The sequence below is a fragment of the Haliotis rufescens genome, unplaced genomic scaffold, assembly GCF_023055435.1.
Source record: "Haliotis rufescens isolate VD_foot unplaced genomic scaffold, xgHalRufe1.0.p SCAF_38, whole genome shotgun sequence".
NCBI classification, from domain to species: domain Eukaryota; kingdom Metazoa; phylum Mollusca; class Gastropoda; order Lepetellida; family Haliotidae; genus Haliotis; species Haliotis rufescens.
Window position 1 is genome coordinate 2,454,063 of NW_025964090.1, and position 26,406 is coordinate 2,480,468.

General features: G+C 40.2%; 1 protein-coding gene across 1 annotated transcript; it reads right to left on the bottom strand.

The window, feature by feature from the left end:
• Positions 1-472: 472 nt before the first annotated feature.
• On the bottom strand, positions 473-25,747 carry LOC125372189. The gene is made up of 2 exons (XM_048381372.1): positions 25,490-25,747; positions 473-2,584 (listed from the first exon to the last, which is right to left on the bottom strand). The coding sequence occupies exon 2, from the start codon at positions 2,554-2,556 to the stop codon at positions 1,093-1,095; it is 1,464 nt and encodes a 487-aa protein (XP_048237329.1). The 5' UTR covers positions 2,557-2,584; positions 25,490-25,747; the 3' UTR covers positions 473-1,092.
• Positions 25,748-26,406: the final 659 nt, after the last annotated feature.

A 26,406-nucleotide genomic window follows, 5' to 3' on the forward strand; every position in this document is an offset into this window, starting at 1 on the left:
TAAACTGAATTTGGAACGGAACACTCATCTTTCCGAAATATGCCTACCGCCAATGACTTAAAACAGTACTATTCTATTAACATTAGCTAATCAAATCGGCTGTTTCAATCAGAGGGGCTTTATTGTGATATGACAACCTCAGATTGACAAATCAAAATCGAATAATTTCCAAATTCATAATAGATTAAGAGATAAACGTACATGCTCCTCACAGCGATGTAAGGTGTCACGCGCTGGGAAGGAGCTCTATAAACATTAACGTACTGTGTTTTAATCCACGCAGCACATACATATTATCGCTCATTGTGACGCAAATGATGTGGCGTCACAGTCGGATATAGAAAGGTGCCTAATTTAAGCTCACTGTTGTCCTTAAAACCGGAAATACAATCACTCAGTCCGGTTTCCATTGTGTTTTCCTTCCCATATCTATTGCCACTCGTGCTATGAATGGCGGATCCTCTGCACTTGGTAACGTAGATTTATACAATATAATGTACAAAAAAATGTCTAACAATGCTTGAGAAAAAAGTACTTCTATAAATATCAGTCTCCATGGTGATGTGGACGCCAAATCAGCTGTTTAAATCAGCTGTTGGTTATTGTAAGTCGAAACTACTGAGTTGAGTATTTTCCATAATCATTGTAGAATATCCATCATAGAATTCAGGGAATCAAACACATACCGCATTTCCTCTATTAGAGGCCGGGCCTCTAATAGACGCCGGGTCAATTGTTCAGTGCAAAAAATAGAAACCGGGCCTCTAATAGACGCCGGGTCGATCAATTGATACAATTAATGATCCCTTTTTGGGACCTAAATTACATAATGAGGACTCCCTTAGACGTATTAATAGAAGCCGGGCCTCTAATTGACGCCGGGTCAAAGGCTTGTCCGAAGTAAATAGAAGCCCGGGCGTCTAATAGAGGAAATACGGTAAGTAAAATAGTAGCACCCTTCATTGGTAGTGACTGGAGAGTGTATACAACAGTGGCCGCCAAGTGAGCTGTTTAATCAGAGTTGGTTTTTGTGGTTCTAAACGACTCAGTTGAGTATTTTCCAAATTCATAGTAGAATATCCATCATAGAATTCAGGGAATCAAACACATAAGTAAAGCACCAGCCCCCTTCATGGGTATTGACTGGAGAGTGTATACAACAGTGTTGTTTGTCACATCCACTGCACCTACAATAGGAGAATTCCAGCCACTGAAGTAGATGGTGCCTCTATACAGTCTCATGTTCCAGGGGGTGGCGCTCAGTGTGGTCACCTCTGTACTCACATTAGTGGACACTGTCATCTTTATCAGTTTCCTCTCAATGTTATAATACAACACACCAGCTGTCTGATCTAGGGTTACAGCATACATGTAACTTCCTGTGGCTAATGTTGCCAGACCTTGACCATCATATGTCACTGTGAACAGTTTCCCGCGATTACACCCATAGATCCTCTTTCTCCTTGTGTCAAGAGTTATTTGATATGGATAGTTTCCGTACTTGGATAAGTCAATGATGGTTGTAAAGTCTTTCCCCTGTGTAGACATGCGGTTGATTGAGTATCCTGGTTGATGCGTGGCTATGAATACAATGTCTCGATCTTCATCCACTGCCATGCAATATGTCCGTACACCTTCTCTTAGCACCGTCACGTGACTTGTATCCAGTGTAGATGACACTATTTTATCAGGGATCCGTAATCCTATCAGAAGTTTCTTTGTCTTAGCTATGTATGCAACACATGTCACCTGCTTCATGGTGTGAGACTGATAGACACTAAGTGAGTTTCTGTGAATGTTGAGTTGACGGAACTGGTGCTGGGTGCCTGACAAGCGTGGAGCAATCAGGATCCTACTTTTCTTCTCCTCTGGCCTGGGTGTCGTCACTGACGTGGTTGACACTGGTGATTTGGGGATTGAGGTAACGTTTACAGGGGCGGGGGTTGAAGCAGGCACAGCAAGAGCTGTTTTCAGTTGTGATATTTGGGATTGGCATGTCTCGTTCAATACGATGAATCGTTCAATATTTTTCTGTAGATCAGCAGCACAAATATCCCTCATCCGTAGTTCTATTTCCAGTCTGTGTTTATCTCTGACACAGGTATCACTTGAGTTTTCTCGATTCCACACATCTGCTTTCTTCAGCACAGATTCATGAAATTCACCCGTCTCGTCCTGGAAGTCTTTGAGGGATCTTGAGACATGAAGCAACTGTCTCTTCATCTGATGGTAGCCCTGTTTCAGATGCCGCACTTCAGAGACGACCTGACTTTTCACCATGTCCTGAAGAGACTCTCCTTGTAGAATCTCGGCCATGGCTTCTCTCACCTGATCCCGTATGTTTTCCTTCAATTCAGCTCTCAATGATGTCTTAGCGACGTCTATGATATTTCGTATCCTTTTCTCCATACGGATCATATCATCCTTGTTATCAAGCAATTCCTCGTCAAACTGATCTAGTCTCTGTATGACAGACACAATACTGTCCTGGCAGTTACAAACACAGATCAGGTAGGTACATGACAGCAACCAGGAAAGACATTTAAACTCGGCCATTCTCAGAATTTACAATATCCCCTGAGATGTCCTTAGCGTGATGTGTGCGTGTACCTCTTAGTACGACACGACGTTTTCTGCTACTGGCAGGCTGGCGTGAGGTACAAGTACATGTATACACATATTGGGTTATCGTTATGCAGTCAGTGTCACCGTGTCCCGGGTGCAAAGAACACTAGGTTATCATAACTTACCTGATGTGGCATACAGTCCTATCATTGGTGATCTAAGTACGTAGCAGCATATACTTAACCACTGCACTTTCCATGTACTGTTTTCACGTATATTAGATGTAAAAAGTGGTCGCCCTTATTAAAATAACGCATGGTTTAGATCATCACAGCAAACCATGGTAACGACGTCTGCTCCCCATTGTGATGCAAAAGATGACTGCACATTCTGTCTTGCCCCTAAAATTTAAAGTCTGCATCTTAATCACCTTTTCTAATCAAAATATATTTCCAAATATAATTTGATTTTTTTAGTTCTCAATTCTCCATTGCTTTCGTTTTCTCACTTCTCATGATCACTTTGTACGAGTAACGAATAATTTTTGGCCTAAGGGAGAACTTTTATCTATGACCTGACCTTCAACTAAATGCCCCCAGTATCACATGCTTGTCGAGGGATCTAACTGATAATAAACACGCGCTCGTCCCTGTGACCTACACCAAAGGGCAAGTTTACTCTCAAAGTCATACTCGCACCAAGTGATTGTTCACGTGCTAATCTCAAGAAGAAATATTTCCTGTTTGTACATACGACGTAAAGACAGTCAGATAAACAAACAGACAAACTCACAGGCATGTTTATTCGTTGTAGGGCACAAGAACCAAAAGTACAAATACAATGCAATAACTTTAGCTTCCAGTTCTGAACAGTAAACATACATTTATGAATTTATTTACATAAAAGTTTTTACAAGGGACATAACTCAACACAACTGCAGTGTTACACCTTGAATACATGGTTTTAGTAAATAGCAACAGCTGTGATTGTACTTTGCTGCTATGACTGTAAAATACTTACAAGGTCTTATTTACATTATAGGGGGCACGGGTGGCCCAGTCGCCTAAGGCGCCAGAAACCTATAATTGTGGGTTCGATTCCCGGTTCGCCCCGATTATGTTTCTAGGTTTGTCAGCACCAGAGCCGGCATAAATCGTACTACTTTGGAACTTCATTGTCACAACGCCAATTCTGAATCTGAATTCTACTTGTGGATAGTATCAAGAGACATATTCATTCCATGTACACTGGTACTCACAACAGTAGTGTCATCAGCAAGTATTACCGTCGGGATGTGCTCCTTACCAACAATTAGTCCACATTGTAGATTATCAAGCTGAGATATCAGGGCATTAATATAGACTAGAAACATCCATGCTGAGAGCACGCGACCTTTTCCTACTCCTTGTTGAACATTGAACAAATCACTTGTCCTCTCATTGTATTTAACCCAAGCACTTGCTTCTTGATAAGATTGACGGATAATGTGCCATGCACGGCCTTTCACACCAAGATTGTATAGTTTCAGTAGCAGCCCCTCATGCCATATCCTGTCGAAGGGGCTTTTCGTTATCCAGAAAGGCAACATACACTACTGCCTAAAAGTTCATTCCCCTAACACGCGTTGAGAACGCGTGTAACACGCATGTGACACGGGTGCTCAACGGGTTGCACACGGGGTGAGCACCCGTTGGACACGGGTGTGCAACGGGTGTGAATCGCGTGTGCAACCCGTTGCACACGCGTGTGCCACGCGTGTAACACGGGACCGGGTTCCAGTTGAAGTTGACAAATTTATCAAATGAATAGTGAGATAAAACAAAACAGTGAGATGTGAAATTTGAGTTAATGAGCGGCCATTGAGCTGTGTTCACCAGACCGTAAATACAAGGTCGGCCCATCTTAATTAGTGTTCGGTTGCTAGACTTTTATGGCATGAACCATTCCACTAGGGTCCAGTCTAGCCATTGTGGCTAGCCGACAGTAGAACAGTAGTGAATTTAGATGCGAGTTTATTGCTAAGGGAACCCCCGTGTTTGTCGCGGGTTGGTAAATGTTCGCCATTAATAAAATAATTGTTTGTGGATTGCGAACATATTCATTTGCCCACACGAGTCATTCCATTTGATTCCATTTGATTGCAAATATAACGTTTTTCGTTCGCCAAATTTATGCTTTAGACAGTTCAATTATGACATAGCCGTCACCACTACTAATGTCTCATTATTTCACGTAGGAATATGTCCCATTTCCCCACACCCCACTTTCTGTGTTGTATTTTGAAAAATAAATAAAAGAAGGTTTTGTGTGGGACACTTATATACTAATTATAAGAGGATGTTGTAAATGAATATGAACAGCCATGCTGTCTGACAGTTGATAAAATTTGAGATCTTCACAATCACCGGGTGTGACCATGTAGACAGAATCTCGTTAGGGTTTGTGATTTTTACATTTGCCCAATGACCATAGTGAGTATTGCTGGGGATACCAAACGTAACAGTTTATTATTAGAGGTTGTGAGTACCTATACCACGTAGATAGGATATCTTTAGGATTTTAATCCTTCTTTGAGAGGCATTTAGAAGTTGGAGTACTTCGTTAGGATAAGATTTATGGGTGACTTTAATCCTTTCTTTCTCTGTGGGTAATCCTTTCACGTTGATTTGAGGAAGTCACTCAACCAGGTCATGACAGGTCGTGAGTTTACTTACTAACTACTGTGAGCGTTTTGGCATGACATCTTTTCTTGTATAAACATAGAAACGATGCTCACTCACTCACTGTTAATCTTCTGCAGTTTGCTGGCAAAAGGGGAATAAACCTCAGTGTCAAAGACGATCAAACTTAGTTCGAATCCTTGTTTATATGTGACATCTCCCAAATGGGGACATTTTCATAAACTTGGCAAGTGATGATGAATTTTAATATTAATATTATTATAGTTTATGAAATTGTTAATAAAACTTTAATAAAATTGTGCTTCACTCTCACGAAAAATATATTGTCTGTGAGTAAATTTATTTGTCACGTTACATCGGCATTTTTCAGTGATATTGGGACAACATGAAACATGGCTGGTTTTACATTTCTGATACAGGTGCTTGACTGACTGAGTAGTTCATGATCAATAAGATATGTTTAAATCAGTCAAGTTTGCAACAATAGATGAATAAGTTGATACATTTGGACCGCAGTTACCGATTAACAACTTAAGACATAGAGACAGGGAGGAGATATATAACCAAACCTATGATCCTGTTGAGACAGTTGACAGTTAGAACGTTGGATTAAATGACAGTAACTAATTTGAACATTCCCCAGTTATATCATAAAATACATCATAACTCATAACAGTCTGAGAGACAGCTTCCAGACATATACTAGTATTGAAGGGACAATCGCTTTTGACAGTTTAAAAATAAACTCACCTTAAGGTGCTTGGCAAGTCAAAACTGACCTCCCTGAATATGTTTTTTAGGTTTGACAGCAACTATGCTTGTGGATTTCAGAGATAGACATGATTGGTTAGCTAGATGTTATTACAATAAGCGAAAATGTCTTAAAAGTCCACAGTTGGTTTAATAGTACAAAAAGTGTGTTATAGATCTATCAACGTTTTCTTTTATTGAACATAATATTTGCACTATATTGCTGTAAGCTGTAAATAATCTAGCCTCCCCATGTACGTAACTTACATATATTTATGTATGGCCAGAACAGCAAATAGAGTTCTGGTAGATAGGTACCTCGGAGATTTAACGTGCGCTTTCCGACTTAAGCCTATCTCGCTCACGGGGAAGCACTTGTACTATTAGGGTAAAAAAGCGTAATGATTAAATAAAGAAGTGTTAGTTAATTGTGGATGCACTGGGCAGACGGAATTGTGTTTATTTCCAGGCCATCCTGATCGTCGTTTACTACTATAAGGTGTATGGTTGGAGGCAAGATCAAAGGCGCCGCACAGCATTTATTAGATAACAGACGGGGTCGTCCGTTTCGCTTTGAACAACCACCCCACCTGTCTGTAGGAGTTATATAATCTGTGCGCAAATAATTTTGTCAAGTCCACTGCCGGGCTGATGCGGTGTCAGTGTCAGCGATGAACATGAATGCTCAAATTATAGACTTGTAGCACTCACAAGTTGCTTAGCCAAAATATTTGAAAAGTGTATATTCAATTCTCTGATAACAGCAAATATAACCTTAGAAAAAGATTCAACATACAAACAATCAAATGTAGAACACAGTCCTATGCTTATTATCATTTCTTCTGGATATGATCAACCTGCGGAACCCTCTATCTGATGAAGTAACTAATGCTCGCTCATTAAAAGAAATCAAATCCTTAATTAATCGTTCTGATGCAATTATTAATAATTTTGACTTCAAATATTTTCATAGATCATGCCAAATTGTCCACTGTCGCCTTAGGCTCGGCTGCAGTGACTTAAACGCTGATAAGTTTAGACGACATGTATCAGATATACCAGACTGCACTTGTGGATATCACCTTGAAGATGCAATTCACTTTTTCTATAACTGTTAAAAAATACGATAATATCAGAAACACTGTGTATTTCTACACACATGGGTATGGTCTAAAAATGATATTACATGGCAGTAGTTAAGCACTTCTACAAACATGACTCTTCTTAAATCAGTTCATGACATCATTGTCAAAAGCAAAAGGTTTGAGTAGCTTAATTTTATGCATGTAGTAAAGGAAAACTGCATTACCTTATTTCACAGACACCATTGGCTTCGTGTATTTCATTTGTGCATTTTGTATGTTTATGTTCATCACTCTCTTATATATATCCAGCTGTTGTTAAGTTGTTACCTGGAGAGGTATTACATAAGCAAGTTTTGCTTGTTTACCGATCCAGATTTCTTTTGAAATAAAAATACGTTTAAGCCAACACAGCTAACCATAAAACACATGATTGTAAACTATTCAAAAAGGGGCACTAATCTCTGGCTTCTTCTCGGGTGTCGGACTCAAACTCATTTATTCTTAGAATAACATGACATACAATTATCTACAATTTTTATTATGTACAATTTAATACAAATTGGATACGTGGATACTAATACAATTTACCAATTGTATTGTACACATTGTTAAGGAATTTAGATAGGCCTTTTAGATTTCTTACACTGTTAGTGGTCATAATTTTCTTAAATGTTTGGAAACTTAAGATATTGCTTATTTAAGAGTTCATATCGCCGTTGGTGAAAAGCTTCACATCGGAATATATAATGCAATTCATCTCCCACAGCGATAGAATCACAGAGTGGACACTGGTTGTCTTCCCTGGGAATGTTCAGCCATCGACCAGTTTCAACTGGTACTCCTTGGTTAGAAAGTTCTGACTTTTAGTATTGGGAGAAATATTGATTTTGAGAGCAGTAGATATTTCGCAAATGAAGGTTGATTCTTCAGGTAACACGACCTTAGTATTTCCGCTTGGGCTTACTAGCTGCCGTGAGTCAATTTGCTCGTTAACGCAACCGAGCGTGACAAGAGACTGGGCTACCAGTCTGCAAGGACAGCTAAATAAACTTACGCGTTTTTGAAAACTGATTGGTTACCCGTGATCTATGAAGATTTCAACAAAGGGCGCATGGTAATTAATTTCTTCAGCCTAAACAAACAGACAAATAACGGCGAAAGCCCATCGGATGTCGTCATTTGGAAATACCCCTGATTGTTACAGTTTGATAATAAAAAAGTATCCCTGAGTGAAAGCATTTGCGGATTTCGGATTGCGTGGATGATACAATTACTACTCCCTTGTTGTCATCCACATTTTCTGGTATAACCCTACACTTCTGTATTTGTCGTAATTCACTTGCTGCTCAGTTAATGAATTTATAACATGTATACTTAGTTGTAGCACCACTCAGATTACCCGATAAAGGTTCAAATTTGGTCTTTCTTGCACCTGGGGTAATTATTTAATCTAAATCCAGGTTTGAAGTGAGGTGGAATGTGAGTTATGCACGTCGCAGCCCAGCAAGTGATGTATGATCAGTTGCTTTACTTTTTTTTGTAAATCAACTGATCATTCCCAGACATCAAAGGATCAACAGGAAATACGTTGATTGATTAATTACTGTTATCTTGCACAGTGGATATGTCAAAAGTAAGTGTTTACATGTGAAGGTAGGGTTACTAAACCTAGGGAATACTCATATCATGGCGTGAAGTACAGATGTAAAAACAACATACTTTGTTCAAAGGGTAACCGATAATACACTGACTGGTTGTTCATTGTTATCTAACTCAATGTATGTTTTTAAGAACCGTGGACATTATAAAAATAGTTGTCACGTGGGCTTTCTCAGCTAACTTGGCACCTATGTGAAACAATTGAAACAAAATAAGAGATCAGTTAAGAAACAAACACGGGTTATACTATTCGATACATTTAAATAACGTTTAAAAACGATATATTTAAATATTTTAATATATTTCATATATATTCCAAATATTGTTTCCAAATAATTATTATTAAAGTATTTGATTCTCACATAGACATTTTACATCGAATAAGTATTTTTGTACAGCTGCAGACGCGATGGATATTGTTCCTGTATGTTGATATTCCCGGATACATTATAACTTTGGTAGGTTGTTATAATGATATTTGCATTTTGTTTTCATTCATTCGCTGCAGCTTTGAACAGAATCATTCTTGTTCCTTTCCGTTTGGTTGGGAAGTTTTTCGATGCGCGATAGACGTTGTTTTCACAAGTATTTTCTTTTGTAAGCGTGTATATGTTACAGTCAATGTGTAAAATATGATTCACTCAGGCAATTTATTAAATATCTAAATATTTCAGTCATTTTACAAATTGACTGAATAATCCATTCATTTATTTAACCGACTGACTAAAAATGATAAAGACGACCAAGAGAGCTTAAACACATCACAATATATTAATTATGCTAAGAAAAGAAGCCAAACAATACAGAACTGTACTTGGTGATGATATTAAACATAAACAAATATTTGGAATTCGTTATCATATTAATAAAGATGGACATATTTTTCAGTTAATTTGTAAAATAAACTGAATATTTAGGCGTTTAATACATTTCCTTAGTGAAATCTGTTTACATTTTGAATGTAAACATATACACACGGTAAAATAAGCAATGTTCAGTGAAATATTTACTCTGTGTTGCAAGTCAAAATAGTGTACACGAAGATCGCACAAATTACCAAGCAAGTGACTTATCAAAACTGCATCACCATTACCGATGCTCCCCACAAATATACCTACATTTCAAAAACTGTATTTCATTTTTGTTGATCAGTGTGACCATACGTCCTTCTACTTTCCATTAAAATGCGTTTACGAATGGCGAGCACAGGTCGCGAACAAGTCTAGATTTATGCTATATCATCCGGGTACTCACTGGGAAAATACAGTAATGCACAGGTAACAACTACTCCCGCGGAATTGCTTTAGATCAGTGTCCTTTGTACGTTGAAATACTATATATTGTGAAAGACTAAATGATGTATCAAGGATCAAGAAGAAGATACATTGACCGTTGCGCTGGGAGTTTATTCAACAGACCGTGAAAATAACACTGCTGTATCTTATTATTTATTTTAGATGACGCAGGCAAAGCTCACTTCTCCTGGCGGCCATTATCAAACGGCCAGCTAAAACACAACCCCGCGCTTACGTCTACAGGTCTCTTCCTGTAGTACGGTAATTAGTATTCTCTCCCTCAAGTGTATCCTCAATGATATAACCCACCCTCATTAATTACATGCTGCTCTTTTCCAGCCTGTGCTGTGATAAAGAGTCCAAGTCATCATAAAGTAATTAGGGTCCAATAAAAACAATGCGCCGCCAAACCTGATACATATTATCACTGAAAGTCGTACTACAGACGGTTAATGTCAAATCACAATAAAAGCATTTCAATTGCAATAACATGTTCCAGGACCATGTATTCTCTTAACACCATCGGATTTAGAAGCAATGGTCGTATAAAACAAAACAGATCTATTTAATCGCAACAGTATTCATGTTATTCCCACAAAATCACATAAAGAAAGGAGACATTAGGAAATACATGTGTATTATCATTTTTCGTCAGGATAACAAAATTTTCTCTCCTTGTTACCACCTCCAGGTTCAGCTTAACACGGGTCCTCCTTTGGTCAAAAGTTTGTTCCCCCTCTAATGAGTGTGTCACGCGTTGCACACGAGTGGCGGACGGGGTGCACACCCGTGTGCAACGCGTTGCACACGGGTCTCACACGCGTGACCAACCCGATGCACACTGGTTGCGTAACGCGTTGCCCATGCGTGTAAGGGGAATGAACTTCTAGGCAGTAGTGTATATATTTGAGTGTTGTAAATAGGAAATAGCCTCTTATAACATATGTAGCAACACTGGCGCCATGCTCTTTCCGGAAGCCGCACTGGAGACTATGCCGGAAATCAGGATTAATAATTTTGATGTAGGACTCCAGTCTGTCTAGCAACAGCCTCTCAAATACCTTCCCAATCACTGATGTTAGAGTGATATCGCGATAATTAGCTGGGTTGCGTTTATCTTTATTTCTCCCTTTGTAGATGGGAATAATAGTTCCAGTTCTTATGATGACAGGCGTGTAACAAGTACTGATCATCATATTGTAGAGGTGTGCCAGATGTTTAAACAGAAGATTGTCAGCATTATAGAGGCGTTCTACAGTAATACAGTCTGGTCCAGGAGACTTTTTTTTCCAGCCTCTTAATGGTTGATTTCACTTCATTAGATGCAATACTTGTCGTCAGGATTGGATCGTTCTCAGATAAGTAAATGTTTGCTATATCACAAACCTTTGATTTTGTTTCTCATAAAAGTCCGTTTCAAACTTAGGCCTACCGAGAGGAGACAGCAGATCCCCATAGTATTCAATCCACATATTGCAGATGTCCTCGGGTGTGCTGGCCGTCTTGTCATTATACAGTAGAGATGTACATGCTACATTAGTCCTCCTCTGTTTCCTGACAGTTCTATAAAATTCACCAATGTCCACTTCACAGGCAGAGTTCAGGTCTGTATACTTGTGTCTGTCCCATTGCCGTTCGGCTTTTCTTTTCTGTCGACGGAAGTTGCATCTAACTGCTTTATACTGTTTATAAGAGCCATGTGCATCTCCTCTAGGTTTACCTTGAGATATCCATTGTCGTCTAGCATGACGCATCTGGTAGTGGTAGTAGTCTAGACTAGATCTTCTCCAATAGGGTCGAAGGTATGATCTTTAGTATCCTGTTGGGATGTACATTGCTGTTGACGTGTGGAGAGAGCTCACTATAGCATCAAAATAATATTCCACCATATCGCTGTCAGCTTTCTGATAGCTCATCAACAACGTCGGACACTTCCTTGACACTCTCCTCATACACTGCTGTGTTGTGATTAGTGGAGGGGAGCAGAGCACACACTACATACATATCAGCACACTGGGGACGGGAGAGTCTCACAGCTACAAAACTATCATACTCACATTCACATATATCAGTGTACCTGTATATATTTTTCTTAACTAAAATTGCCACACCGCCCTCCCCTCTACATACTCGATGGTTAGCCTTAACCTTAGCCGCGACGTCAAACCTATCATTAAGACATTCAAACCAGCTCTTCGTAGCATAGATTAGGGTCAACAGATCATTACCTCTTTGTGTATCCAGCAAAACTATCTCCAGGTACGTTGGTGGGGCGTGTGTTTGATTTGCCTTTGCTGAGTACTTATTTTTCCAGTATATTAGAGGGGATTGTGTGAGTAATAAAATCATGAAGGCAATATACATCAGACACATATTTCTCAATCACAGACTTCCTGGAATGTTCTCTTTGTACATGCTTTGGTAGATATCCATTTGGGGTATCGTGTCGAGCATCCTTGGCTACGTCATAAAGACTTTGTCTCACTTCGTTTAGTTTTTCTTCATCATCATTGTATCTGTCCAGAAAGTCAGTTTCGAAAGAAATTCTATCTAGTTTTCCAAGGCGCCTGTGTATTTCATTGAAAATGCCATTGTCTACATCATCCACACTTTGTGTAGCGTAACGAAGGTAATCTTCCTCGCTGACAGATTTTGGTGGAGAAGACTTTTCAGCGACTTGCTGTTCTGACGCATGCGCTTCACCGAAGTGGTAAACGTCTGAGACCTGCATCATTTCGGACTTTCCTCCCACATTAAGCTGACACGCCGTGATATACTGGAATACTGATATATTATACGCAAATCATACTGGCACTTTAAAGTGATTTTTCGTACTGCAACAACTAATGATTACTCTTGACGAAGTCATTGGAACCGAGGACCTGAGGACTTGAGGACCCGACCCCTTCGTTAAGAGTAAGTATTTGTATAATGTTTTCGGGCTTTGTCTTCAGCCTCTGCTTCAAAACATACAATGTATTTCTGTGAAATGAAGAGCCGAACAATGAAGGTTTTCCACATTAGAGTATCTTCAAGAAACACAGCCCGCTCCAGGCAATTGGCTTTTGGGGAAAACCTGAGGTCAAATTGATATCTTCCATTTTTTTCTGGAACAAATTATTAGTTCAAAACCAACCCAAGGCCCCTCCCAGAATATAAAGACGGTGGGTGCCTTAGTGTTAGCAGAGGTAATTCGTTTTGAAGCTTGCATTGTTTTGTGTAAGTTGGAAAAACGGATAATAGCAATGGAACTATGAACATGTATTTATTGATAAAATCTTACAGTACATGTCACCGACTTTACAACCTAAACTTAATGATATATCAAACCTATAATCCCCAAATCACTATATCAGGGACACGATGCTGTACAGTTATATCAACTCTTTTGCCGACTTCAAATAAACGAAATGAGTCCAATAATCTACTGCTATATGATGGACATATATGGTTCAAATATGCGTGTGTTTGAAAATGTAGGAGATAGACTTACTGTGTTTTCGATGTAGAGCTAGGTTACTTGTAGATTTAACCGCACTAAATTGAATTTGGTCCCGAACGCTCATCGTTCCGAAATATGCCTACCGTCAATGACTTAAAACAGTTCTATTCTATTAATATGAGCTTCCGCGGTGATGCGGCCGTCAAATCGGCTGTTTCAATCAGAGGGGCTTTATTGTGATATCACAACCTCTGAATCTAGTAATTTCCAAATTCATAATAGAATAAGAGATAAACGTACATGCTCCTCACAGCGATGTAAGGTGTCACGCGCTGGGAAGGAGCTTGATAAAGGCACTGTGTTTTAATCCACGCGGCGCATACATATTATCGCTCTTTGTGACGCAAATGATGTGACGTCACAGTCGGATATAGAAAGGTGCCTAATTTAAGCTCACTGTTGTCCCCAAAACTGGAAATCACTCAGTCGGGTTCCATTGTGTTTTCCTTCCACTATCTATTGCCACTCGTGCTTTGAATGGCGGAACCTCTGCACTTTGTAACGAAGATTTGTACAATATAATGTACAATAAAATGTCTACCAACAATGACTGGGAAAAACGTACTTCTATAAATATCAGTTTCCATGGTGATGTGGACGTCAAATCAGCTGTTTAAATCAGCTGTTGGTTATTGTAATTCGAAACAACTGAGTTGAGCATTTTCGATATTTAAAGTAGAATATCCATTGTAGAATTCAGGGAATCAAACACATAAGTAAAATAGTAGCACCCTTCATGGGTAGTCACTGGAGAGTGTATGCAACAGTGGCCGCCAAATGAGCTTTTAATTAGAGATGGTTTTTGTGATTCTAAACGACTCAGTTGAATCTTTTCAAAATTCATGGTAGAATATCCATCATGGAATTCAGGGAATCAAACACATAATTAAAACAGTAGCACCCTTCATGAATAATGACTGGAGAGTGTATACAACATTGTTGTATGTCACATCGGCTGCACCTACAATAGGGGAACCCCAGCCACTGAAGTAGATGGTGCCTCTATACAGTCTCATGTTCCAGGGGGTGGCGCTCAGTGTGGTCACCTCTGTACTCACATTAGTGGACACTGTCATCTTCATCAGTTTTTTCTCAATGTTATAATACAACACACCAGCTGTCTGATCTAGGGTTACAGCAAACAGGCTACTTCCTGTGGCTAATGTTGCCAGACCTTGACCATCATAGGTCACTGTGAACAGTTTCCTCTCATTACACCCATAGATCCTCTTTCTCTTTGTGTCAAGTGTTATTTGATATGGATAGCTTCCGTACTTGGACAAGTCAATGATGGCAGTAAAGTCTTTCCCCTGTGTAGATATGCGGTTGATTGAGTATCGTGGATGATACGTGGCTATGAATACAATGTCCCGATCTCCATCCACGGCCATGCCATATGTCTCTACACCTTCTCTTAGCACCGTCACGTGACTTGTGTCTAGTGTAGATGACACTATTTTATCAGGGTTGGCTAGTCCTATCAGAAGTTTCTTTGTCTTAACTATGTATGCAACAGATGTCACATACTTCATGGTGTGATACTGATAGACATTAAGTGAGTTACTGTGAATGTTGATTTGACGGAACTGGTGCTGGGTGCCTGACCAGCCTGGAGCAATCAGCATCCTACTTTTCTCCTCCTCTGTGCTGGGTGTCGTCACTGACGTGGTTGACACTGGTGATTTGGGGATTGAGGTGACATTTACAGGGGCGGTGGATGAAGCAGGCACGGCAAGAGCTGTTTTCAGTTGTGATGTTTGGGACTGGCATGTCTCGTTCAATACTATGAATCGTTCAATATTTTTCTGTAGATCAGCAGCACAAATATCACACTTCCGTAGTTCTATTTCCAGTCTGTGTTTATCTCTGACACAGGTATCACTTGAGTTTTCTCGATTCCACACATCTCCTTTCTTCAGCACAGATTCATGAAATTCACCCGTCTCGTCCTGGAAGTCTTTGAGGGATCTAGAGACATGACGCAATTGCCTCTTCATCTGATGGTAGCCCTGTTTCAGATGCCGCACTTCAGAGCCGACCTGACTTTTCACCATGTCCTGAACAGACTCTCCTTGTAGAATCTCGGCCATGGCTTCTCTCACCTGATCCCGTATGTTTTCCTTCAACTCAGCTCTCAATGATGTCTTAGCGACATCTATGATATTATGTATCCTTTTCTCCATACGGATCATATCATCCTTGTTATCAAGCAGTTCCTCCTGAAACTGATCTAGTCTCTGTATGACAGACACAATACTGTCCTGGCAGTTACAAACACAGATCAGGTAGGTACATGACAGCAACCAGGAAAGACATTTAAGCTCGGCCATTTTCAGAATGTACAATATCCCCTGAGATGTCCTTGTCCGTTAGCGTGATATGTGCGTGTACCTCTGGGTAAGACACGACGCTTCCTACTACTGGGTGGCTGTCTTGAGGTACAAGTACATGTATACACAGATTGGGTTATCATTAGGCACTCAGTGTCACCATGTCCCGGGTGCAAAGAACACTAGGTTATCTCAACTCACCTGATGTGGAATACAGTCCTGTCATTGGTGATCTAAGTATGTAGCAGCATATACTTAAACACTGCACTTTACATGTACTGTGTTCACATATATTAGATGTGAACAGTGGTCGCCCTTATTAAAATAAGGCATGGTTTAGTTCCACACCGCAAATCATGATATCGACGTCTCCTCGCCTATTGAGACGTTAAGATGACTGCACATTTTCTCGTGCCCCTAAAATTTAAAATCTGCATTTTAATCACGTTTTCTAATCAGAATATTTGAGTTCTCAATTCTGCAATTCTTCCGTTTTCTCACTTCTCACTTTGCAAGACTGATGAATAATTCTTGGCCTAAGGGAATAATTTTAATTATGATCTGACCTTCAACTAAATGCCCCAAGTATCACATGCTTGTCGAAGGATCTAACTGATAATAAACACGCGCTCGTACCTGTGACCTACACCAAGGGTCTCAAAGTCATACTCGCACCATGTGATTGTTCACGTGCTAATCTCAAGAAGAAATAGTTCCTGTTTGTACATACGACGTAAAGACAGTAAGATAGACAAACAGACAAACTCACAGGCATGTTTATTCAGTTGTAGGGCACAATAGCCAAATACAATGCAATAACTTAAGCTTCCATTTCTGAACAGTAAAAATAGATTTATGAAGCGTTCATAAAAGTGTTTACAAGGGACATAGCTCAACACAACTGCTAATTTACATGTTGAATACATGGTTGTAGTAAATGGCAACAACTGTGATTGTACGTTGCTGCTTTGACTGTAAAATACTTACAAGGTCTTATTTACATTATAAGGACGCACAGTATTGGGTAAATACTTATTTCGTAACAACAGGTATATGTTTTACAATTAAATATAATATGATACGCATCTTACAATTAACCACAATCACAATCTATACACAACCAGACTCCTGTACAATGGATCCTTATTCTCGGAAAATTTATTTTCAAATTGTGCAAAGATATTTTAAATTTACAGAGTGACCGTCTTAAGGATTTATATGTAATTTACATTTCTCTAATGAAGTGCTTCTGCATATTAACCTTCGAGGTCACGCAATTGGTGAACAATGAGTCATCGTTGTCCCGGAGAAGGTTGTCAGGAGTAGATTGTGTTATTAGGAAATGATGCGACTATGAATGTGCGACTATGAACATTAACACAATGAGTGTGCCACATGGAGACATGTTAACAGAATGGGTGCGACACACGGAGACATGTTAAAAGAATGCGTGCGACACACGGGGACATGTTAACACAGTGGTTGCGACACATGGAGACATGTCAACACAATGAGTGTGACACACGGAGACATGTTAACACAATGAGTGCGACACACAGAGACATGTTAACACAATGAGCACGACACAAGGAGACATGTCAACACAATGACTGCGACACAAGGAGACATATTAACACAATGAGTGCGACATTTGGAGACATGTACACACAATGAGAGTGACACAAGGAGACTTGTTAACACAATGAGTGCGACATACACACACACACACACACACACACACACACACACACACACACACACACACACACACTATCAGTGAACATGTTCAGACACATTCAATCATACCAACAACCTTGCGCTGTGTTCGGAAAACCGTGCATGTTTGAAGGGTTTAGTTTCAACCACCCCGAAGCGAAATTCAGGATAATCCTGTTTTACAAGTAGAGGTGGCATGTCAAACAAACATGACACACAAGGGACCGTCAGTCCAAGCGGGAGTGGGATAAACGCTGCCATGTTTAGTGTAACTAATTTACTGAACATCATTCACGTGATTAATATGTGTTATATATGATTACAATTCTGTCTGAAAGGTATGATACAAATATTCACCATCGTTCACTTTGACAAGACTATCAGTATAAAATACGCACTTCAGAGAGGCAGACAATTTATTCAGTAACAGGTCACCTGCCCATAACACATTAATATATCCTAAACCACACATGACGGAGTAAAGTATACAACAGTATATATATGTAGGCTTTGTCTAAGAACACATCCATATTATGAACAACAAGATTATCACCTGTTTGCATAAGCTAGGTGACTTATTTCATCAGAGGAGATTCAGTGTAATATGGCGAGAGGTACTTTCTTCCTATGGTGGCATAGTATTCACATATAAACATAATTTGGTATTCATATTAAATATATTTATATACATTTTGGAGCCACGAAAATAGCAAAATCGTTCATAATGAGGAATTGAACTCTGTCTTACAGGTTCTACACTTGAAGGGAAAATGTTCCATCTCCACTTTGCGATACATATCTTAGGCAATGGGGAATGCCGCTTGTTAAACAACGATTGAAACCGCCTGTTATATGACGGTCGAGTTTCACGACCTACTGGAGAGTACATCTAGTAAATGAAGTGACTGCTAGGACTTTTCACTGTGCTCAAAACACTTTTCAACATTTTATTTGGATGCCTATATGTAGCTATAATTTGCAACTCTATTTTCTTGTAGCACAATATGCTCGTACACGTGCTGCCATGATTGACATGTATAGGTGCTACCAAGAATAGTTATTAATTAATCAAGAACATATTTCAAACTTTCTCGTGTTTTATCAACACCACGAAGACTACCAGACGTGTTAGACAATAAGTTTCTGTTCAGTCAAAGTTCGACGTAAACATACGAACAAGTATTTCATGCAAATTCGCAAAACATGCCAACCCATGTCAATATTGTGTGGTCGCATTCTTGAGGGGTGATAAATGAATGAATACTCTTTATTTCCCCCAATGATTTGGAGAGTAGTACATACAATTACATTACATAATTTGACAACGGCAATGACAAAATACATATAAATACAACAGATTGAGCTGGGTAAGCAGTAATGAAGTGATGCGTGAAACTGTATATACATGATGTGTGGCATAGCTTCACAAATACAATATGGATGTTAAGTTCCATGAGCTGACATGTTTAGCCACGATACTCGTGAATGTTGCCCAGCTGTCAAGTGTCATGTCCTGGACCCCATCTATAATGGCACCGAGGAACGTGTCAGAATCTTGACGTCATCACTAGAGGTGTCAGCAAGTCTGAGATAGGTGTCGAGGCTAACATTGTCAAATAGAGACTCACTGAGCACATTTCTCTGTTTCATTAGGCCATCACAGTAAAGCAATTGGTGCTTAACAGTGTCATCACATTCACAGTTACAGATAAGACACAGTCCTGACGTTTCAGGTAATAAACCGAGCTTTACAAGAGCATATACAAGGGGGAAGCAATATCATACCATACACACAGAGACCAGAGACGATGTGGGGCAAGGCGGGTGTGGATAGCACTAAACCTATGCATGTCTGGACGTTGTTGCAAAGTATTTCTCCAATTCATATTTTCAGACTCACTAATAGCTCGTTGTTGCATGCTTTCCCATACACTCTTAGATGGAAATTCCCCAGAGTTGATTAGTTTATCTAGGATGCCTGTAAATCCATACTTTTGAACCACATTCAGTAGATCATGTGTTATGGATCTGGCACTGTGTCAGAGAGTGGTGACATACTTGGATACTCTGAGATAGAAAATCACAATGGTTGTGGCTGTTGCTCTACAGAGTCGTCCCAGAAAGAGAAGCTTCATTTTCTCCACCTTGCCCAGCATTGACCATAATCCTAGAACCTGAGTTGTAGCAGCTGTAGAGGATCTCCTGTGAAGGTTTTGGACTCGTCGTGCAAAGTAGCGCTGTAGGGTTTCGATCTCACTGATCTCACGATCGTTGATATTAGGCCAGAGCTCACATGCATAGAAGGCAGTGGGGAAGATCACTCGTTGCCAGATATTCGATGAAGATACTGGGCTCAATCCTCCAGCTCTAAGACCAACATTTCTTAAGGAGTTGATTGTCTGTCGCGCCTTAGCACAAGCTCTAGTAGTTCGTTCACTTGCTTTTTCCGTGAGTAACAGAGAGCCGGCATAAATCGTACTACTTTGGAACTTCATTGTCACAACGCCAATTCTGAACACAGGTCTATTACAATGTCTTCTGTTATTGCTAAATGACAAGGCACCGCTCTTATTGGCGTTATACGTCAGTCTCCAGCGCCGAGCATACTTTTGGATAGTATCAAGAGACATATTCAGTCCATGTACACTCGTACTCACAACAGTAGTGTCATCAACAAGTATTACCCTCGGGATGTGCCCCTTGCCAACAATTAGTCCACATTGTAGATTATCAAGCTAAGATATCAGGGCATTAATATAGACTAGAAACATCCATGCTGAGAGCACGCGACCTTTTCCTACTCCTTGTTGAACATTGAACAAATCACTTGTCCTCCCATTGTATTTAACCCAAGCACTTGCTTCTTGGTAAGATTGACGGATAATGTGCCATGCACGGCCTTTCACACCAAGATTGTATAGTTAGTTTCAGTAGCAGCCCCTCATGCCATATTCTGTCGAAGGCCTTTTCGTTATCCAGAAAGGCAACACATATATTTGAGTGTCTATCTTGTTAATAGGAAATAGCCTCTTTTAACATATGTAGCAACACTGGCGCCATGCTCTTTCCGGAAGCCGCACTGGAGACGATGTGGGAAATCAGGATTAATGGTTTTGATGTAGGATTCCAGTCTGTCTAGCAACAAGCTCTCAAATACCCTCCCATTCACGGATGTTAGATTGATACATCGATAATAAGCTGGGTTGCATTTATCGTTATTATTCCCTTTGTAGATGGGAATAATAGTTCCAGTTCTCATCATGACAGGCGTGTAACAAGTACTGATCATCATACTGTAGAGGTGTGCCAGATGTTTAAACAGAAGATTGTCAGCATTATAGAGGTGTTCTACAGTAATACTGTCTTGTCCAGGAGACTTATTCTTTTTCAGCCTCTTAATGGTTGATTTCACTTCATTAGATGCAATACTTGTCGTCAGGATTGGATCGTTCTCAGATATGTTACTGTTTGCTATATCACAAACCTTTGATTTTGTTTCCTCATAAAAGTCCGTTTCAAACTCAGGTCTACCGAGAGGAGACAGCAGATCCCCATAATAACCAGTCCACATATTGCAGATGTCCTCGGGTGTGCTGGCCATCTTGTCATTATACAGTAGTGATGTACATATTGCATTAGTCTTCCTCTGTTTCCTGACAGTTCTATAAAATTCACCAATGTCCACTTCACAGACAGAGTTCAGGTCTGCATACTTGTGTCTGTCCCATTGCTTTCTTTTCTGTCGAGGGAACTTGCATCTTACTGCCTTATACTATTGATAACAGCCATGTGCATCTCCTCCAGGTTTACCTTGAGATATCCATTGTACTTATTTTTTCAGTATATGAGAGGGGATTGTGTGTGTAATAAAAAACCATAGAGGCAATATACATCAGACACATATTTCTCAGTCACAGACTACCTGGAATGTTCTCTTTGTACATGCTTTGGTAGATATCCATTTGGGATATCGTGTCGAGCATCCTTGGCTACGTCATAAAGACTTTGTCTCACTTCGTTTAGTTTTTCTTCATCATCATTGAATATGTCCAAAAGTTCAGTTTCGAAAGAAATTCTATCTAGTTGTCCAAGGCGTCTGTGTATTTCATTGAAAATGTCATTGTCTATATCATCAACACTTTGTGTAGCGTATCGAAGGTCATCTTCCTCGCTGACAGCGCTACTAATTGCTTCACTGACTCTGCTTGGGCTGCCCATTGTTTGTTGATTAATCGGACGCTCAGTCAATCAGCACTAGTCCACTTGTGTAAATTCTCCTTCACATTTCTACACATTTTGGACACTTGATTTTAAGCAAAACCTAAAAACCATCTTAATGATTCACTAACATGAGTCCATTGTAGGTATCTTCACAATCACCTTACCTGATTTTTGCGTCACAATATCTGATAATGATACAGGTATAAGATGATTTTGGTGGAGAAGACTTTTCAGCGACTTGCTTTTCTGACGCATGCGCATTCACCGAAGTGGTAAACGTCTGAGACCTGCCTTACTTCGGGCTTTCCTCCCACTTTAAGCTGACACGCCGTGATATACTGGAATACTGATATATTATACGCAAATGATACTTGCACTTTAAAGTGATTTTTGGTATACTGACAACGAATGATTACTCTTGACGAGGTCATTGGACCCGAGGACCCGAGGACCCGACCCCTTCGTCAAGAGTAAGTATTTGTATAATGTTCCTGGGCTATGTCTTCAGCCTCTGCTTCAAAACATACAATGTATTTCTGTGAAATGAAGAGCCGAACAATGAAGGTTTTTCACATTAGAGTGTCTTCAAGAAACACAGCAAGCTCCAGGCAATTGGCTTTTGGGGAAAACCTGAGGTCAAATTGATATCTTCCATTTTTTTCTGGAACAAATTATTAGTTCAAAATCAACTCAAGGCCCCTCCCAGAATATAAAGACGGTGGGTGCCTTGGTGTCAGCAGAGGTATTTCGTACAGAAGCTTGCATTGTTATGTGTAAGTTGGAAACATAGATAATAGCAATGGAACTATGAAAATGTATTTATTGACAAACTCTTACAGTACATATCACCGACTTTACAACCTAAACTTAATTATATGTCAAACCTATAATCCCCAAATCACTATATCAGGGACACGATGCTGTACAGTTATATCAACTCTTTTGCCGACTTCAAATAAACGAAATGCGTCCAATAATCTACTGCTATATGATGGACATATATGGAGGTTCAAATATTCGTGTGGTGGAATATATAGGAGATGGACTCACTGTGCTTTCGATGTAGAGCTAGGTTACTTGTAGATTTAACCGCAGTAAACTGAAATTGGAACCGAACACTCATCGTTCCGAAATATGCCTACCGCCAATGACTTAAAACAGTACTATTCTATTAACATTAGCTAATCAAATCGGCTGTTTCAATCAGAGAGGCTTGATTGTGATATGACAACCTCAGATTGACCAATCAAAATCGAATAATTTCCAAATTCATAATAGAATAAGAGATAAACGTACATGCTCCTCACAGCGATGTAAGGTGTCACGCGCTGGGAAGGAGCTCGATAAACATAAACGTACTGTGTTTTAATCCACGCAGCGCATACATATTATCGCTCATTGTGACGCAAATGATGTGACGTCACAGTCGGATATAGAAAGGTGCCTAATTTAAGCTCACTGTTGTCCCCAAAACTGGAAATACAATCACTCAGTCCGGTTTCCATTGTGTTTTCCTTCCCATATCTATTGCCACTCGTGCTTTGAATGGCGGATCCTCTGCACTTGGTAACGTAGATTTATACAATATAATGTACAATAAAATGTCTAACAATGCTTGAGAAAAAAGTACTTCTATAAATATCAGTTTCCATGGTGATGTGGACGCCAAATCAGCTGTTTAAATCAGCTGTTGGTTATTGTAAGTCGAAACTACTGAGTTGAGCATTTTCCATATTCATTGTAGAATATCCATCATAGAATTCAGGGAATCAAACACATACCGTATTTCCTCTATTAGACGCCGGGCCTCTTATAGACGCCGGGTCAATTGTTCAGTGCAAAAAATAGAAACCGGGCCTCTAATAGACGCCGGGTCGATCAATTGATACAATTAATGATCCCTTTTTGGGACCTAAATTACATAATGAGGACTCCCTTAGACGTATTAATCGAAGCCGGGCCTCTAATTGACGCCGGGTCAAAGGCTTGTCCGAAGTAAATAGAAGCCCGGTCGTCTAATAGAGGAAATAGGGTAAGTAAAATAGTAGCACCCTTCATTGGTAGTGACTGGAGAGTGTATACAACAGTGGCCGCCAAGTGAGCTGTTTAATCAGAGTTGGTTTTTGTGGTTCTAAACGACTCAGTTGAGTATTTTCCAAATTCATAGTAGAATATCCATCACAGAATTCAGGGAATCAAACACATAAGTAAAGCACCAGCCCCCTTCATGGGTATTGACTGGAGAGTGTATACAACAGTGTTGTTTGTCACATCGGCTGCACCTACAATAAGAGAACTATAGCAAGTGAAGTAGATGGTGCCTCTATACAGTCTCATGTCCCAGGGGACGGCGCTCAGTGTGGTCACCTCTGTACTCACATTAGTGGACACTGTCATCTTTATCAGTTTCCTCTCAATGTTATAATACAACACACCAGCTGTCTGATCTAGGGTTACAGCACGCATGTCACCTCCTGTGGCTAATGTTGCCAGACCTTCAGACCATCATAGGTCACTGTGAACAGTTTCCCGTAATTACACCCATAGATCCTCTTTCTCCTTGTGTCAAGTGTTATTTGCCTTGGACTGCCTCCGTACTTGGATAAGTTAATGATGGTTGTAAAGTCTTTCCCCTGTGTAGACATGCGGCTGATTGAGTATCCTGGTTGATGCGTGGCTATGAATACAATGTCCCGATCTTCATCCACTGCCATGCCATACGTCCGTACACCTTCTCTTAGCACCGTCACGTGACTTGTATCCAGTGTAGATGACACTATTTTAGTAGGGTAGGCTAGTCCTATCAGAAGTTTCTTTGTCTTAGCTATGTATGCAACACATGTCACCTGCTTCATGGTGTGATACTGATAGACACTAAGTGAGTTTCTGTGAATGTTGAGTTGACGGAACTGGTGCTGGGTGTCTGACCAAGCTGGAGCAATCAGGATCCTACTTTTCTCCTCCTCTAGCCTGGGTGTCGTCACTGACGTGGTTGACACTGGTGATTTGGGGATTGAGGTGACATTTACAGGGGCGGGGGTTGAAGCAGGCACAGCAAGAGCTGTTTTCAGTTGTGATATTTGGGATTGGCATGTCTCGTTCAATACGATGAATCGTTCAATATTTTTTTTCTGGAGATCAGCAGCACAAATATCCTTCATCCGTAGTTCTATTTCCAGTCTGTGTTTATCTCTGACACAGGTATCACTTGAGTTTTCTCGATTCCACACATCTCCTTTCTTCAGCACAGATTTATGAAATTCACCCGTCTCGTCCCGAAAGACTTTGAGGGATCTTGAGACATGAAGCAACTGTCTCTTCATCTGATGGTAGCCCTGTTTCAGATGCCGCACTTCAGAGACGACCTGACTTTTCACCATGTCCTGAAGAGACTATCCTTGTAGAATCTCGGCCATGGCTTCTCTCACCTGATCCCGTATGTTTTTCCTTCAATTCAGCTCTCAATGATGTCTTAGCGACGTCTATGAGATTTCGTATCCTTTTCTCCATACGGATCATATCATCCTTGTTATCAAGCAGTTCCTCGTCAAACTGATCTAGTCTCTGTATGACAGACACAATACTGTCCTGACAGTTACAAACACAGATCAGGTAGGTACATGACAGCAACCAGGAAAGACATTTAAACACGGCCATTCTCAGAATGTACAATATCCCCTGAGATGTCCTTGTCCGTTAGCGTGATGTGTGCGTGTACCTCTTGGTACGACACGACGTTTTCTGCTACTGACTGGCTGGCGTGAGGTACAAGTACAAGTCTACACATATTGGGTTATCGTTACGCAGTCAGTGTCACCATGTCCCGGGTGCAAAGAACACTAGGTTATCTCAACTTACCTGATGTGGAATACAGACCTATCATTGGTGATCTAAGTATGTAGCAGCATATACTTAAACACTGCACTTTACATGTACTGTATTCACATATATTAGATGTAAAAAGTGGTCGCCCTTATTAAAATAACGCAAAGTTTAGTTCATCACAGCAAACCATGGTAACGACGTCTGCTCCCCATTGTGACGCAAAAGATGACTGCACATTCTCTCTTGCCCCTAAAATTTAAAATCTGCATTTTCATCACCAATTCTAATCAAAATATATTGCAACATATAATTTGAATATTTTGTTCTCAATTCTGCAATTCTTCCGTTTTCTCACTTCTCACTTTGCAAGACTGATGAATAATTCTTGGCCCAAGGGAGTAATTTTATCTATGATCTCACCTTCAACTGAATGCCCCAAGTATCACATGCTTGTCGAAGGAGCTAACTGATAATAAACACGCGCTCGTACCTGCGCCAATAGTGTTGGCTGGTTATTAGCGGTACGGAAGACTCCCGAGTTACCTCCCTTGTCTTCGCTCTTCTCGCGCTCATTATTTTGTACTCGCCTCGTGTTGTTCGGAAATAAAACCTCTCGCAACCTAAAAGCCTCTCCATCTTGTGTCCCAATCGTCAGTGGCCTAAGAGTGTCCGTCAAACCTTACTGGCGTGGTGGCAGCGCTACGGACAAGTTCCCACACCTGACATTCGGTTGGATCGTGCAAAACACTCAAAGTATCACAATCGCTTCACAGCAGA

Bases quoted from the DNA above. Each gene is read 5' to 3' on its own strand.
- LOC125372189 (XM_048381372.1), bottom strand. From the start codon at position 2,556: ATGGCCGAGTTTAAATGTCTTTCCTGGTTGCTGTCATGTACCTACCTG.